The 17,126-nt window shown below is 41.7% G+C and overlaps 1 protein-coding gene across 1 annotated transcript in view; it reads left to right on the top strand.

The window, feature by feature from the left end:
* cacng8b (calcium channel, voltage-dependent, gamma subunit 8b) overlaps window positions 1-10,302 on the top strand; it is a 30,687-nt gene extending 20,385 nt beyond the window's left edge. The window contains exons 4-6 of the mRNA XM_050047915.1: window positions 4,365-4,448; window positions 7,273-7,413; window positions 7,681-10,302. Coding sequence (XP_049903872.1) covers window positions 4,365-4,448; window positions 7,273-7,413; window positions 7,681-8,477 — 1,022 coding nt within the window. The 3' untranslated portion in view covers window positions 8,478-10,302. The remainder of the gene's footprint in view (window positions 1-4,364; window positions 4,449-7,272; window positions 7,414-7,680) is intronic.
* Window positions 10,303-17,126: the final 6,824 nt, after the last annotated feature.

Genomic DNA, 17,126 nt, shown 5'->3' with positions numbered 1-17,126 from the left:
GTAATCACAAACCCGTCTTCCTTCCTCTGCTGTGATTTGACTATTTAACACTCGCCAAAATCGAGTGGGTGGCACTGGACGCTGGAGGTAGTGATGAATCCAACTGAAATGAACTCATTACAGTGGAATGAAAATCTCTTGGCCATGTCAAAGCTTTTAATTGGAAACATATTTTCCGTCAGTCACCATGTGTTGTTGTTTTTTCATTTCGTGTGTTGTTTATTCTGCAAAGCGGGATCAGTGTAAACATTTTTTCAGCAGCGCCCGCCGCCTTTCACTCGACCTTTTGTTGAGAGAGCTGCAGCGTGGCTGTGATATCAGTAATCATATCAGCACCAACATATACTGTGCACATTCTATTCGTACTTGTTAGGCCGCACCGCAGCGACAAGAAAACAAGTTTGCATAATTGCAGTATAATTACACGATACTGAAGCGTAACCCTCACTCAAAATAATCCATTAATCATTGTGTTTGATTCAGGCTGCAGTAATTTAATTCAACTGCTGAAACAAAAGGCCTGCGCTCACCCCGACGCCAATCGTCTTCTCACTCCAAGTGGCGGAAGCTACAGAAACTGGCAGTGGCCATCTCTCAATCTTCGGCTTGTCACCGCAACACAAGCTGCTAATTCATTATACATTACACTGCCTGGCTGACACTCAGCAGCAAAGGCTGGGATGGAGTTAACAGTGAAGCAGCTCCAGCCAAAGGGGTGGTGTGAGTTAGCGATCTGTGCTCACATACAGACTTCTGTCTCCAGGAAAAACCTCTTGGCTCTCCTTATAAAGCATCCCCGGCCCATCCTGGGCTTGGTCATTGTACAAAGCTAATTTGTCCTCATCTCTAAGCTTCCTGATAGCAAAGCAGCCAATTAGAGATAAGCTCTAGCCCTTGCAGCACTGCTGCAGTGCACCCCCACCCACTCCCTCCGTTGCCTCACTCTTTCAGTTTCTCCACTTGCTATCCCTCAGTCTCACTCCCCCAAACACTGAATTTAATCTTTCACTGGTTTCTCCTCCTCTTCCCCTCCGTGTAGTTTCCTCTCTTTCAGTCTTTTCTCTCACATTGTGGTGCAGTAAAGCTGACAGTGTCTTGGCATGGCTTAGAGGTCAAGTATCCTTGATGTCTGTGGAGTATTCAGCCAAGATAGATGCTCAGTAGTCGTGCAGTGATGCAGTGAGGTGTAGCTGGGGTGGAAATGCAGGACATGCTAGCTCTAAAAGATTTATGCCTGTGGGTGGGTGGCACATTATGCTGTGGATAGAGACGTGTCCTGTCCTCCTCTCCAGCCCTTCTGCAGGTTTACTGAAGGTGGGGTGGCACTGAATTACCCGTCAATCATTACTTCCTCTTATGTGTAGGATTGTTTATACAGATAGTGGGAAAGGGGCTTTTAGGTATTCTGCACCCTATGACTGAAATTCATTGTAGAATATATTAAACTAATTTGATTTCTTTGATGCTTTTAAATCAATTTTGAAAAGACCTGGAGACAGAATCGTTGGGGTGTTGGTCAGGGATGCGACCAAACATTGATCTGGATCAATATACAGATTCAGTGATCAACAGTCCCATATTATCTGTGCAGAGTAGAAATATTAATACATATTGTCATCTTTAAGATATGCATTTTTTACATTCACATGATCTGTATGACTATTTCTCTCTAAGTGCACCTTCTTCCTAAACATTCAAACAGTGCTAGCAGCTTAGCATCAGGCAGATAATGACAAGCAGCCAAGAAGAATACTGTAAAGATATTCACTGATATCATCTCATATTGAAGGCAGTACCCTATATTGAATCGAATTGTATCATGGCAGACGTTGTGCTATCAGTAAATATCAAATTGTTGTCTGAAGAATCAATGTCATATCATATCATGATGAAACCTATAATTTACACCCCTAGTGCTGGTGCAGATATGTGGCTTGTTCCGCACTTTGTTCACTGGGATGTTTTATATTGTAGTATAGTCAGGTCTTCTGTCTTGTGTCTGTTTATATGTTTTTATCTTGTGCTCCTGTCTATCTTGGACTCCCTTGAAAAAGAGATTTTTTAACCTCAGTGGGACCTATCCTGGTTAAATAAAGGGTAAATAAATGAAAATATATAGCACATAAATAACCTCCTCTCACAGCTCTGTCAGCTGAAGTCAGGTATCCCTTCATCAACAACATAGATGTGCTAACTGAACTGATTATAAAGCCAAATATTATGTGATACCATTCATTATATAAAGTGGGTATTGTTCTTGTGCACTTTTCATACAATTGCACTCTGAATGTTGGGGTCACATTTGTTCTACTACTTTTGCTTGGAGTGGAGCTCAGCCATGTATCTGCTACCTTCAGTTATCTATTTTAACAATTTATCACTTAGTTTCAGCTTCCTGTTCAACTCTTTCATCCATTACTTGTTGCTAACAGTTTTTAACTTTTCTGCTCACTCACTACATTTTCACGCTCTATCTATCACAGCATGTGATGTTCATGTGTTAAAGCTGACTCAGTATGTGAATTGCTTTTTATCATTTTAAGTCCTAATTATCTTTGAATTAGCTGAGCCACTCAAAATCTTTCCTTGTACCCCCTGGGGTCAACTAGTCGTTAGAATAAATTTTGGCATTGTGCAGTTCTGTAAACCATGGATAGGTTACATTTGAACATTATTATGTAGTCAATATTTTGAAACTTAACATTTCTTTTCCTTTGAACATTGCTGTGGTCAACAAGTGGTTAAGCTTAGACTCAAAAACCACTTATTTCTGGTTAGAAAAAGATCATATTTTGGCCATAAATACCTGCTTTTGGTGGCACATTCTTGGCTGGAATGCAGCAATGTCTCAGTAAGAAACACTGCTTTTGGTGGCACTATCTCTGGTGAAAACACGGTGACAGGTCACTAAAAAACACCCACGTTTGATGGCTGAAAGGCCGCTGGAAATGCAGAAATAACTAGAATACCACCGTTTCTGCTGTTTGTTTCTACAGCTTGGCAGCCATCATGCCTGAGTGACACACCATCCACCTTCCCCTCCACCTCCTGATGACAAAGTTAACTCATACTATGTCACTTTAGAAATGTTGATGCGATACATATAAAACATTTAAATGTGAAGAACATGTGGTTTGCAGAAAGTCACAATGCCACCATTTTCTTCTAGCGACTATAAGACAAGACAAGATAGATTTATCATGAGGAAAATTGTTGTGCATCAGTCGCAGAACAAACAGTGCAATATAAAGTATAGAATATCAGTGAGGTTCAAATCCAAAATATACACAATGCCAAAAATATATCCAGGATAACAGAAGGATCATAGACATGTATGAGAAGTGGCACGCAGCTTAGTCTATACAATACAAAATACAAAGTACAGGTGAGTGTATATGGTTAGTTCATCCATGATTATGTTCATGATATTGCACATTATGTCCCATTATGCTGCATGTACAACACTGGAACCAGTACAGGGTTATTGTCAGAAGTGGGATTGGAACCCACACCTCTGGGGATAACTGCAACCTTGATGCAAAGCCATAGGCCACTCTTTCATCCTGACATCCTCAAGTTGTGAGGATGACGACACAGAAAAAGCCAGCTGATCAGACACTTAGTAGAATTTTATGTCCTAAAGAAGAGCTGGTAGAGACGCAATGTTTAATGTGCAGTAAGTCATTCAGGAAATCAGTGATCGGTCTGAAGGAAATCTGAAAGCTTACCCTAATGTCTAAACAATGACTGTATGAACACCACCTGAACACCACCTGTGCCTGTGTCCGATGACACTCACCTGTATGGCTCAACTGATGTACCTCCGTTTCTTTACAGACCAACCTGTGGAAATATAAGAGCTGTGAGAAAGAGACCAGCTCACCCCACATCTGTCCGTCTCTCCCTCCGTCTGTCTCTTCATTCCATCACCTCCATTCATCTTTCTCACAATCCATCCATCAGCAACAGTGATGTGCTGTCATCATCGTGCGTGCATCCCTCCGTTCGTCTGTCTGTCTACATGCAAGACCCCGGCGGAAGGTTATCTGTCTGCCTATGTGTCTGTATACTCATGTATTTACACGTGTGTGTGTGTGTGTGTGTGTGTGTGTGTGCTGTGCATGTGTGTGATGTTACTAACATGCATTTAGAAGAACCTGTGTGATGTTGTGATCAGTATGTTGAGGTTTATCATCTGGCTCATATGCTTGGATTCAGAGAAAGAGATTTTCAAAGATATGACTGTGTTCAGGTGTCAGTTTGTCCCTCAGGAGGATATTTGCTGTTCTCTTTTCTTGAGGTTACAGTTATGAGTTCCTGTCTTTTGTTGTGTCTGGTCACCTCTGTCTTCTCTCATATCTCAGGAGTAAAGCGAGGAGTGTGTTCTCAGATCAACCACTTCCCAGAAGATGCAGACTTTGACCATGACGGGGCAGAGTACGTCCTACGTAAGTCAGCACTACCATTACTAGACGTGGATGAATGAATGAGAGAGAAGCCTGGTTATAAATAAAACAGAGGAGGAAAATAATGTGCACTGCTTTATTTGAACGTGGTGTTTTTATTGCTGATTCCTCAGAAGATGATCTCGGCAAGAAATAAACATGTGGCATTGTGTACAGAAAGTCAGGGGAGTGAGGGTGCCCTAGTTCGTCCTCAGTGCCCTGCAGTAATGTCTTTCTGCTCCATGATATGCTACATGTGTGCCCTCGTGCATACATAAAGAAAAGCTTGTGTTCTGTTTACAATGTTGCAGAGGCATTTTGCTGGCATTTAGGTGGCATTTCCTCTCCTGTGGCCTAGTTGTCCTAGATGAGAGAAGAGTGTTAATGTGTGTGTGTGTGTGTGTGTGTGTGTGTGTGTGTGTGTGTGTGTGTGTGTGTGTGTGTTTGGCAGACCTGCTGAAAGCACTGAAGGCCACATGGGAAGGGTTTGATTCAGTTGTGTGTCTAGGACTGAGTAATTAATTTCCTCACCAAGTATTATGTGTTTATTTTTAATGAAGCAGCTTTAACCCTTTTTATTTTCTCCATTAATCTCCGTTATTTTTCATCCGTGTATCGTCCAAATCTGGATTAAGTAGCATCAGTTTGTGTTTATTAGTTGTTTTACACTGCTTGCAGTAGCTGCAGCACCAGTTTTTGTAAAGTTTTAATTCTTAGGATCTCATTCGTGGTTGATTTGGTGACAAACGTGTTACCGTAGTAACAGCCAACACAGTTTAATACTACACTTAACACTTGCTCAGCAGCTGCTGTGTCAGCAATAACACAATCTGATGCATGCTGTGCACAGTGGTCGTTTTCACACAACAATACAGTAAAAGTAAAAGGTACAATAAATGGACTTGTTGCCCAAAGAGACAGTTGTCTTATTTTGTAGATGCATTTCTGATGAACGGTGACACTCACATCGTTCATCACACACATTGCATTTCCTTTGACTCTTTCACAATAAAATCCTGTGTTTTGACAAGGCAAATATTTATCTGGGATAAACAAAAAATTGGTTCTTGGTGTAAAGATAAATGCAAATTGTTTTGCAATTCTGTGTTTAGTGAGGCTTTTTTTGCTGTAAATAATGAAATGGTTTGTTTATAGAATCTGTGTTTGCCAAGGACAATGGCCAGTGGTCTGATGGTATATGGACTAAACCAAAACTGCGTATTTTTACAATGATAAAAACTGAGTACATTACAGAGAATTGTGTTGGATATAATTTGTCTAAAAACCAAAGATCTCTGTGTGCTCAGATGAGATCTGGTATTTTACCTCTGACTGTTGAACAGTATGTTAAGGCCCTCACACACCAAGCCGATGGTCAGCTGTTGGTCAAAGTTGGACCACTGGTAAGCTTCTACCACCCTGTAGTGTGTCCCACCCCATTGCCCCTCGTAGGCTGGAATTGGTGTTGGCAACAGCGGTGCCTGTTTGTGTATGAAATCACTCTGATTGGCATACAGCTCAGCGCACGAAAAGAGAAACAGAAGTGAGGAAAGTAAACAAAGAGCTAAAGTCAAGTCAAGAGGCAATGAGACCAAAACAAACTTGTTACATAGGGTAAGATAATTATTATTATTTTGCCACTGAGCTCTTAAGCTGAAATGTTTGGTGATAGTTTGTGTTAATGTTCACTGGCGCACAGTAAAAATGCTTTGTTTTTTAACACTGGATTGTGTTGTTAATGTGCTAAGTGGCTAAATAGCATCAAGGAGGTCTTCTGGTTTCCCTTTTTGAATGATGAATACAGACGACCGCCATCTGCTTGTGTGGAGAGTTATTTCCTCTCACACAGATCGTATGCACTGGTTGACCGTCGGCTGTGGTCTTTGTGGTGTGTCCATGTGCAACTTTTTTGGCCGAGACACGGCGACGTCAGGTGACACAGCAGGGGGCTTTTGTTGCCACAAGGTCTCTGAAGTCAGTTTGGTGTGTCTGGGCCTTTAATTAATCTAGCACAGGAAGATGGATCTGTCCACTTTGCTGTCTAAATGATATAGAAAAGTTCCATTTTGCTTTCTGCAGTCCTTTTTATTATGAACCGCACAATGCTTTGTTTGGTGAGATAAAATTAGTTATTGATTTTGTAAATATGGAAGATTCAAGACTGAAATATCTGTTCACATCTGAAACATACAAATTAACCAGTTATCTGGAGAAAGGCTGGGAGAAAAGAAAGATGGCTCTTTAACGAAATAACATGTAAATGTTTGGTATTTTCTAATGTGTTTATTTTTAATTATTTGTTTGTGTGTTTTTTGTGTTTGATTCATTTCTTTTGTTTTCCCTTTTCTTTTTGCACGTTTTGTTTTGTACATTCAAGACTGGAAGATGGTTGTGAAATAGCAGTGTCTTGTAATCCCATATGGGGTGGGCCCAAGAAGGCACGACACTAAAATAAAGATGGATGAATAATGCAGGAAAAGTTCTGTTCTGACTTTAAGAGAGTCAACAGTAAACAGTGAGACTGATATCAATGAGATGAAATTAAAAATACATGCATACATTGGTATGGTGCCTAGGCAGTTTGAATCCAGTGGCTGGGAATGGCGGACTCCGCCACGAAGAATGAAAACAACTATCACTATTACAATACTTTGGATGGCTGTTGCTGGAAAAAAAAAATGACAACCACAAAAAATATCAAAAACAGGATTTTATGTCATAATCATCCATCAGAACCTGAAGACAATTCAGATTTTGTCCACTGTTGTCTTACATATATCTCTTTTTCTAGTTCCTGCTGTTCACCATTCTTCTCTCCTCTGTTTAGGGGTAGTCAGGGCTTCCAACATTTTCCCGATCCTCAGTGCCATCCTGCTGCTGATGGGAGGGGTTTGTATCGCTGCTAGTCGTTTCTATAAGAGTAAAAGGAACATCATCCTGGGGGCGGGAATTCTCTTTGTGGCTGCAGGTAACTTATGAATACTGTATGTGTATCTGTGTGTGGATATATTTGCTTATATGCATGTGACTGTCTGTATGAGTGCTGGTCTGATGACGGTTTTTATTTTGTCAGTTTAATAGAGGTTTTTACTTTCAACCTTCATCTTGCCAGTTGTCTTAATTGAGAATGTCACAAGTCATCATGTCCAATAAATGTGTTTATTAGTACTGTAAGTTGGTCTGTCTGAGTTTATTTAGCTCCTTTGTAAATACCGTGTCTATGTGCTTCCCTCAGGTCTGAGTAACATAATTGGAGTGATCGTGTACATCTCGGCCGCACTGGGGGACATCTCTCCTAAGAAGGACGAGGATAAGAAGTGGCAGTACTCCTACGGTTGGTCCTTTTACTTCGGAGGCCTGTCCTTCATCATGGCTGAGATGGTGGGGGTGCTAGCTGTCAACATCTACATCGAGAAGAACAAGGAGCTGCGCTGCCGCTCGCGCACCGACATTTTCAAGAGCACCACGCACGCCATGCTCCGCCTGCCCAGCTACCGCTTCCGTCGCCGCTCCCGCTCTTCGTCCCGCTCCACCGACCCTTCCCGCTCCCGAGACCCCTCACCTGTAGGGGGAGGTGGGGGCAAGAACTTCGGCCTGCCCCCCTCTGCGCTGCTCTCCCAGGGCCCCATTTCAGTATCCACCTTACCGAACCCCCACTCTCGCTCCCACACGGCCCTGGCTGGAGGTGACATCTCTCTCTATACGTTGTCCCGCGACCCCAAACTGGGGGGTTTGCCACCCATGTATGGAACGGTGGACAGGGCCACGCTCTACCAGCTCCACAACTGCTTCCCAAAGGATGGAGGGGGAGGGGGGGTGATGATGAGTGGTACACTTCCCTCGCTTAAGTCCCACAACCCTTCCAATTCTTCCAACTCCAACGCGCCGATGCCCAACTCGGTGGGCTCCGGCCCTCCACCCTTCACCTCATCCACAGTAGACAGGGAGCGAGGGATGGGGACTCTGGACAGGCTGAAGGGAGACAGGGAGAGCAACTCTAACACCCTCAATAGGAAGACGACGCCTGTGTAGAGAAAAGGGTGTGAGAGGTGGAGGCGAGAAGGAAGGGAGAGAAGGAGGCTGGGTCGTAATGAAAGAAGGAAGATAGAGAGGAGCACTTTGTTTGTGTGGCTCAACAGGAAATAGAAAGTCAGTCAGACAGACAGACAGACAGACAGACAGACAAACAGACAGGTGAAATGCTAAATCTCTCCCTCCATGTTCACTGTTATTTAGTCTGCTCAATCTCACTGAGAACAAAAAGAAGAAGAGTAATAACAGAGCGATAATAACAACAACAATGAACTTTCACAATAAAACTATTTTGATATTTTAACGTGCTAGAAATGATTTATTTTGTTAATGATCAAACGCAATTAACCTTGGGCTATTATGAAAATGTTTCACATATTTTTTTGTGCAATATTCCTGCTAATTAACCAGATCATCATTAATGTAAAATTGTTGTTGTGATTATTCTTAGCGTTATTACAGGCTAGCCGTATTTGCAAAACACTATAGTTTGGAATGAGAAATTTTGATTTTACTTTCACTCTGATTTTAGATCTCGACGACTTTTACTGTGAATTTCTTCCATGCAGAGCCACTGGGACTGTCAGTGAGCTGTGTGTAACTGTGTCAAAGTGTCAAGCATGAGTGTGCACAATATGTGGGAGAATGAGGGCCTGTATTATTTTTTTTAACCCCCATATGATATGATTTTCATTTATAACATGAAGTCAGATTTGAATACTGTAAATTGTCTTCCAATATTGAAAGAAATGCAACAATAATGTGAGTGACTGAGACAAGCGACCAACTTCATTGTTATTATAAGTCTGAGTTTCCTATGGGCCTCTGTTAGTCTTATTTCCATTCTAATCAGTGTTAACAGTAGTACTTGTAGCTATAGTCGTGTTGAAGATGTTTGTTCTTGGGCATTAACAGAAACCTCTGACTGGAGGAAGAAGAAAAAAAAGAGAAATAGAATAATACATTTGTACAGATTCAGGTAAAGGTTACTGCCTGAGCAGAAAATAAAAAAAACCTAATCATTTTTTCTATGAAGAGTCCCAAAGTGAGACATGCAACTCATCATTTTCAGTGGCAAAAAAAAGTCAATATGTGTATGTGGGCTCAGAGGGTTTAAAAAAACACTACAGAGAAAAACTTTTGAAAAGATACATGTACATTGTAATTTACGCATACGTATATTTGTAAAGTCTATAGATACGTTTTTTCGGGACCACTGTTCAAACTGGGTATGCATTTTGGGCTGTTTTGTTCCCGGTGCCCTCCTTGGACTCTTGCTAGGTGGTTTCATCCGCCAGCCCTTCGCCGCCTGCTCCCCGTGTCCCCCCGCCCACATATTTGGCCACATGATGAGCGTCCCTCAACTTAGTCACATGACCAACAACAGATTGACCACAGAGACGACCTCTTAAACCTCCCCAAAGATTCTTTTCACTGTGCTTCCCCCCTGTGACCGCTGAGTCTGAACTCTGATCTGTTTATGTTGATGAGAATGTAAACACATGTTAACCCCCACCCCCACCACCCGCCACCACCGCCCGTTACTCTGTCTTCTAAACTGTCCCGAGTGACTGCAGATCCGGGTCGAAACCATGGACACACCGCTACGTGATTTAATGAAGAAGCAAAACAAAACAACCAGACGCTTCCAGATTCTTTACGTTTTTCGTTTCTTTGATTTCATTTCAGAAAAAGAATAATGTGATAAAAAACTGCACACAGATAGCATTTATGTGGGCAATATGAATAGTATGTAGTTGAGAATAGATATATCTAGACAAATGATTATGGTTTATCTAAATGTGTGATAAACTTAAACACTGTATTGCACGAAGTTTATAAAAAAAACAATAACAGACATATTCACAGACTGCTGTCTTTTGTTTCTTTTTTGCTAAGAGAGCGGAGCGAGCATATACCTGTGTTTAAAGTGTCCCTCAGCATCTATAGACAGTCTGTAAGTATTGAGATCCTTCACTTAAAGCGACTGCAATCAGTATTTTTGTAATAACAATGTATCTAATGACAATTTGAAAACAATGTGAACAACCCATTCACCTGAATTTTTTTTTGCATTGTACGTTCCCACAGATAAGTGGTGCCATGTCATAATTCTGACATCCCATTATCTCGACATCCCATTATTCTGAAAATTACCAATTTTTCCGAAATCTCAATGTTTCAACATCCCATTGGTCCGACCATGTTAAACCCATTGTTCCGAAGTCCCGTTGTTCCGAAATCTCAATGTTGCAATGCAAAAAGTTGAAAAAGCAAGCAGCAAGGGAAAGCAGCAAGAGACCGTGTTGTCATGTTGTTTACTGTTGCCGTGATGACAACGGTCGCCCTGTTTTGAGGAAGTAGAAACAATGTTGAAAGTTATAATTTTAACCCAAACCATGATCTTTTCCTAACCTTAGCCAAGTAGTTCTTGTGCCTAAACCTAACCAGACCTTAACCATGAAACAGTTATTTTGTTACAATGAAAAATGAGATTTCGGAACAACAGGACTTCGTAACAATGGGTTTAATATGGTTGGAACAATGGGATGTTGAAATATTGAGATTTCGGAACAATGGGTCATTTTCGGAACAATGGGATGTCGGAATAATGGGATGTCGGAATTATGGGCGGACCCCTAGATAAGTTACATTTTCATGTTTTTATGAGGAGGACACATTGAAGCTTAATGTGTGAACAATGTTATAGTTAATGTGTGGTTTGGTTTAGGCAAAAAAAACACTTGGTTATGGTTAGGATAAGATTATTTTTGGCCTGGTTTTAGGGACAAATTCCCCATTGGAAATGCAGCAATGTCTGGCACCATCCCCAGAGGAAAAACAACAGTGGGTCGCAAAAAAACACCCATGTTTGGTGCCTTAAAAGCTGCAGGAAACACAGCTATGACTCACGAAATGACAAATGATGTTGTTGTTTGTTGGTCTCAGGCTGTGTGGTTTCCAGTGAGCTGCAGCTTGGCAGGCGTCTTGCGAAGGTGTCGCACCATCCAAAATCTCCTTAACCTCTGAATGACCTATATCACTTTAGAAATGTTGATATGATACATCTAAAATGTGCAAATGTAACATATTCATGTTTGTAGAAATGTGCTGTGCCAACATTGTCCTGTGATGACTGGGCTGATTTGAAAGTCTGCAGCTCCTCTTGGATTTATGGAGCCTTATAGGGAGTTTCTGCTCACTGTTTAGCTGTCCTGCAACAACTTTACTGTTTTGGTTCACTCTAACTTTTCTCGTAGTGTTGTTGCCAGCCGCAGCAGGCAGCTGTTTTCAGAAAAGAAAAGCTCTGAAAACCTCCTTGAACATCATCTTTGGTCTCTTTGCCCCTACCATAATGTCCATACTGAGAATACCAAGCTAGCTTCTTCAACATACGTAGTATCAAAAGATGATGAACACAGATGAAGCAGTAAAGCTGTCAGATAAATGTTAGTGAAAATTATAATATTCCCCTCAGAGATGCGGAGTGAAAGTACAAAGCTGCAACTGAAATGCTAAAGTATAACTACATTCAGCTTAAGTACAGTACTTGAGTAAATGCACTTTCACCACTAGTCGATAATGCTGTTCATCATCGGAGAGCAAACATTGCTCTTAGTAGCTGCTCTCTCAGCTAATCTTTGGTGTGCTGTGATCCTAAAAGCGTTCGACCTTCGCTGTCAGACCTGAGGCTCATAATATTTGCAAATATATGGGTAGCACCAGATGGGCGGTATTTGTCAAATAGGATAATGAGAAAAGCGACTGAAAGTTAATGCAGTACACTTTTCTGTGACCACCGCCCTACCTGAGCTCATCATCTTTTTTCCCTGATGGGCCCATCTGGTGCCTCGTGCATGTTTTTGCATTATCAATTATAAAGTTTTGTGAAGGTCTGTTTTGATCCCTTCAGGCCCTCTGGGCAGGTTGTGCTTGACCTCAGAGTGTTTATCACTGGTAGAGAGGACAGTGGGAATACGTCCATTGACGATCAAGTTGCAAGAGTCCCTTCAGAGACAAAGATGACACTTCAGATGCATTTGAGTAGAGGGAAGCAGTGTCACATCTTTGACAAGGAGCCTGAGATTCCTAGCAGTGCTCCTGGACCCTGAGGATTAGTTATCTGGAGTGTGTTCCTCTGCTAGTATCATACCTACATTCTAGTTTTAGTCACAGTGATACAGCTGAGATTTAGAAGGAAGGATGAGAGGCTGCCAAAGCAAACTAATATCATCTGCCACACAGGCGTCATGCCTTATCAGAGTTTAGTGTAGCTTAAGATACATATACATTACACTGGCATTATGTACAACAGTCTTGGCTAATTTTACTTTTGATAGCCTGACACTCATCCAACAGTAACAAACCAGTTAATGTTTAAGAAAACAAAAACACAAAATGACGTGACATACAAGAGGCCTTTCCTTTTAGTGCGGTGCTCCACTAACTGAGTGAGCTTTAGCACCACATTTCAAAGCACTATCTATTTAGAGGTGGCCAAGTTTTAATGTGTTGTGATGTCAATGTCTTGCCTTTTATTTTCTGCTGGGTTTGTTGACAGCCTGTCAGCTCACCATGTTCACATACAGAAACATAATGCCCACTGCCCACCCTCTGGTCTCCACTGGTTAGCTAATGTTAGCCTTGGCTGCTCTGCACTGCACACCAGCCAGGTTGGGTATAGCTGGCTAATGGCACCACTCATTTGTGTGTACTGCTGGTAATGCCATGTTGGTGGTGGGATGACACACTCTGGTCTCCCCCCAGGTAGCCCTAGAAAGTAAGCGGCTTTATCTTGTGCCACAAAACCCCTTTAGCATCCTTAATTATGTTAGCATGTCAGGGCTAGGGGTATGGCAGCAGGGCCAAATTCATTCCTATGAGAGTTGCTCAGTGGCGCCTGAAGCCAAAATGGTGCAACTACTGTGTATAAAATTACCCGGATGATTGGCACTGCTTCCGCATTGTGCGGCACACTAGAGACTTATGAGGGACAAGCATGACCAAGTGCAGCCAAGCATCTTACTTCCACCGGCCGAACAGCTAACTTCCAGTTTAGCACTCCGCTAACTTAAGAGCATCAGGGAACCTGTGGTTTTTGCTCACAGGGACTACTTTTAGATACATTTACCTTATTATTTGAAATTTTGGACATGTTTAATATGTATATCCAACATTTTAAAACTATATATATATAAAAGCAAGCGTGACCAAGTGCAGCTCTGCATCATACTTCCACCCACCGAACAGCTATCTTCCAGTTTAGCGCTCCGCTAACTTAAATGGGAATAAAATAATTTAATCTTGTGGTTTTTCTAGACTTTTGAAATGCTATCAGACCAAATGGATCAAATCCTGACAGTGTAACGAGTCATTTGGGGGTGCATTGCTTGGGAAAATGTTTCCACTGATTTACAGATGTCTCTTTCCCAGTGTAAGTCAATGGGAAAAAGTCATTTTGGGCCGCAGGGCTTCACATGACAGACCCCTGAAATTGCAGTGCAACCGTTTGGCCACTACGAAAGTTGTCTTCAAAGCCTGGTGCACTTCCTGGGGGCCTGGGTGCAAAGTGCAGAGAGGCCAAGGCTAGCTAACCAGTGGAGACAGGAAGGTGGGCAGTGGGCATGTTTCTGCATGTCAACACAGTTAGCCAGCTGACTGTCTCCCGCCAGGTCGGGTTGGTGCACATTGCAGTAAACTGAAGAGTAGCAAAATTAACCTAAAGACAGACATGTATTACCAGTAAAAATATTCTCAGCAGTTAACCAATAAATAGTTAACCATTGACATCCAAGTATAGACAAGTGTAGACAAGTATATCAGTAATAACAGCTGATGTTATTTGTTTATCTGTCAAGAAGTCTATGAAGTCAATTTCCATTTACAAACATGCAGCTAGTGGCTGTGCACTGCTTGCCACAGAGTCTCAGTAGAAGTATTAACAGCTATATATACAACCAGGATAGTGTGTCATGTGGATTGAGTTTCTGCCCACTGAGAGTTAAAAGCATGTGTGAAAGTGTGAGTGTGTGTGCAGGTGTCTGGATGCCACCCACTTCCCAGCAGGCTTAGTGTGAGTAGCTATTGGGACATCTCTGATCCAATCGGTTGGTTGTCCTTGTGTGTGCGTGTGGTGCAGAGGGGTTGGTGGAGGTGGAGTGGAGGAGTAGCGACCGGCGAGGTCACCTGGCGACAGCAGGGAAAGTGACGCACTGAGGTCAGGGGTGGAGAAGGAGAGGAGAGATCACAGGGGTATGAGGATAGGCTGGTAATGGGGGTGGGGGTGGGTGGTGTTGGGTCGTGCATAGTTGAAATTCAAGGATAAGGTTTCCCAACCTCTGCAGTGAAATGCATTGCGATGAGCTCTGGCCTAATTATAGAGGAGCGGTTTGGGGGAGGGGGATGTTTGGCGGAGAGGTTAGGAGTCACACTGTGAAGTGGTGAAAATGGGTGAATGTCAAGAGCAGACAGGGTGTCATGTCAGCAAACAAAAGGGTGGCAATTATTTTAGTCAAATCCCTTTAATGAAAAGCAAACCTGGTGCCACATACTGTACACATACATGAGTAGAAATGAGCATATATTCTGTAAAATAGCATTTCCTGATAGAGAGACAAGGTGAGCATCCTACAACAAAAATAAAGTGTATTTACTACCTTAGTATCGCAAATAAAGTGACTGAAGACAGCACCACAAACAGTGACCATTCATACAATATAAACACATATATTCAATTTATGTACAAAGTTGAGCTTATAAAGTGAGTCCATACAATTCTCTGATATACAAAATGGTATTTTAACCACTTCTCACAGTTGATTTCATTCAGCGTACATTCATACCCAAGCAGCATTCACCTAATAGTTGAAAAACACACATCTGTAATAAATAACGACTTGAAGCCTCTTTTTTTAAATCAAGTATTAAGTAATAAAAAGCTTCATAGGACTTATTGCTAGAATATTAAGGACACTCACTGACTGTTGATCAGGCAACATGTAGCAGATATGACAAGTAACTTCTCTGAAAGTAATCAGGACTTCCTCCTCGCTGACTGTTAGCATGTTGCTACAATGATGGTGATACATTGTGATGGTGGTTTAGGAGTTTTAAACTATGGAAGCTCATTTCTGCCTGAAAAAACACGAAAAGTTAAGCATATTAAAAATAAGAAATACTCAGGGTAAGTCTAATTATGTGATGCTAAGTCCAAATTTCTGACTTGCTAGCCATCATTTTGACATTTGATTTACAATCTACAGTGATTTACTTTTTAATTTTTGTTATGTAACTTTGAGACTATCCTCCTAAGAAGATAACTACATCAGTGCTTGCCTGATATCAGACAAAATTGTTGTCTTGTTACAGTCTGTTTCCACCTTCAGTCTGACATAGAGTGCTCCAGGGACGACATTTTTCTGTAGGCCGACATGGAAGTTAGTGTCGCCCTGGTTCCCTCGTCAATACGCCTATGAGATTTTTCCTTTGGATTTTGAATCATTGCAGAAAATAAGCTCAGAGGAAAACAAACCTTTATGATACTTATATGTTTTGTTCAGCAAGATAATCTTCTTCCAGTCTAAATGATTTCTATGGGGGATTTGATTTTCCCTAACTAATCACCAGAGATCAACGTAGTGATATTGAGAAGACAATTTGCCCTGTCCATCTTGTCTATAGCGGCCACCATTGTTGTTATTACTTCTTACTGGTTCTGTTGCACCGTTTGAATGCTTAACAATAGCATTAGTCCAGCACATAACACAGATTGGCTGATCGTATCCCTTGCGGCACTTACTGTTCATTTTTATTTTAACCGAGAAACCGCCATGATGACAGACGAATCAGTCAACTCAAACTCAATGGAGTGGGTGGATTCAAGGGTCTTAACCAAGGTTACGTCAGTGCCCTAAAATAACATATGCCTATGTCCAAGGGACAGAACCTTCTAGCAGCTGTAGTAATTATGATAGGAGCAAAATGGTAGTCAGTTGTTATTGTAGAGCGACAAAGGTCATATAGGGAAGAGATCAGGGTGCAAAGATAGGTCAGCAAAATAGTTCCTCAAAAATCATGACCATGCTCATCCCCTAACCTTAACCATGTGTTTATTATTGTAACCATAAAGAAGATGGTCCCATAACCTTAACAAAGCAGTCATTTAATCCAAACCATGAACTTTCCCTGACTCTAACCAAGTTGCGTTTGCGCTTAAATCTAATCAAAACTTTAACCAACGGCATTGTCACAACATAAAACAGGCTTAAGGTTCTGTATGTGACTTTCAGGGTATTTAGAACAGCAAACAACTATTTGCTATGTACAGATATAGCGGAGTCATGGCGTCCTGAGCAGAGAATTAAGTCATGATACCTCTGTGTTTTGTAATCCGAGCTTCTCTGTGGTTTGTTGTTGTAAGCCAGTTGGTGCATGTATTCCACTAGATAGCTGTTACAAACCCATAGTCATCACAACTCCTACTACGGTTATCACTGGTATCGGGATGACATCATTGCGGAAGCACCCACCCTCCCTGGATGACACCATTAGCTCTGTCAGCACTGTTGTTGCTGTTTAGCACTGTTTATGGAGTTAGCACTGTAGCTACCAGCCGCTGGTTTAGCCATCTCCATGTTGAGAACTGTGTGC

This window comes from Epinephelus moara, chromosome 6 (assembly GCF_006386435.1).
Source record: "Epinephelus moara isolate mb chromosome 6, YSFRI_EMoa_1.0, whole genome shotgun sequence".
Taxonomy (NCBI): domain Eukaryota; kingdom Metazoa; phylum Chordata; class Actinopteri; order Perciformes; family Serranidae; genus Epinephelus; species Epinephelus moara.
The sequence above is the reverse complement of the archived record's forward strand: the minus strand, read 5'-3'. Positions and strand labels throughout refer to the sequence as shown.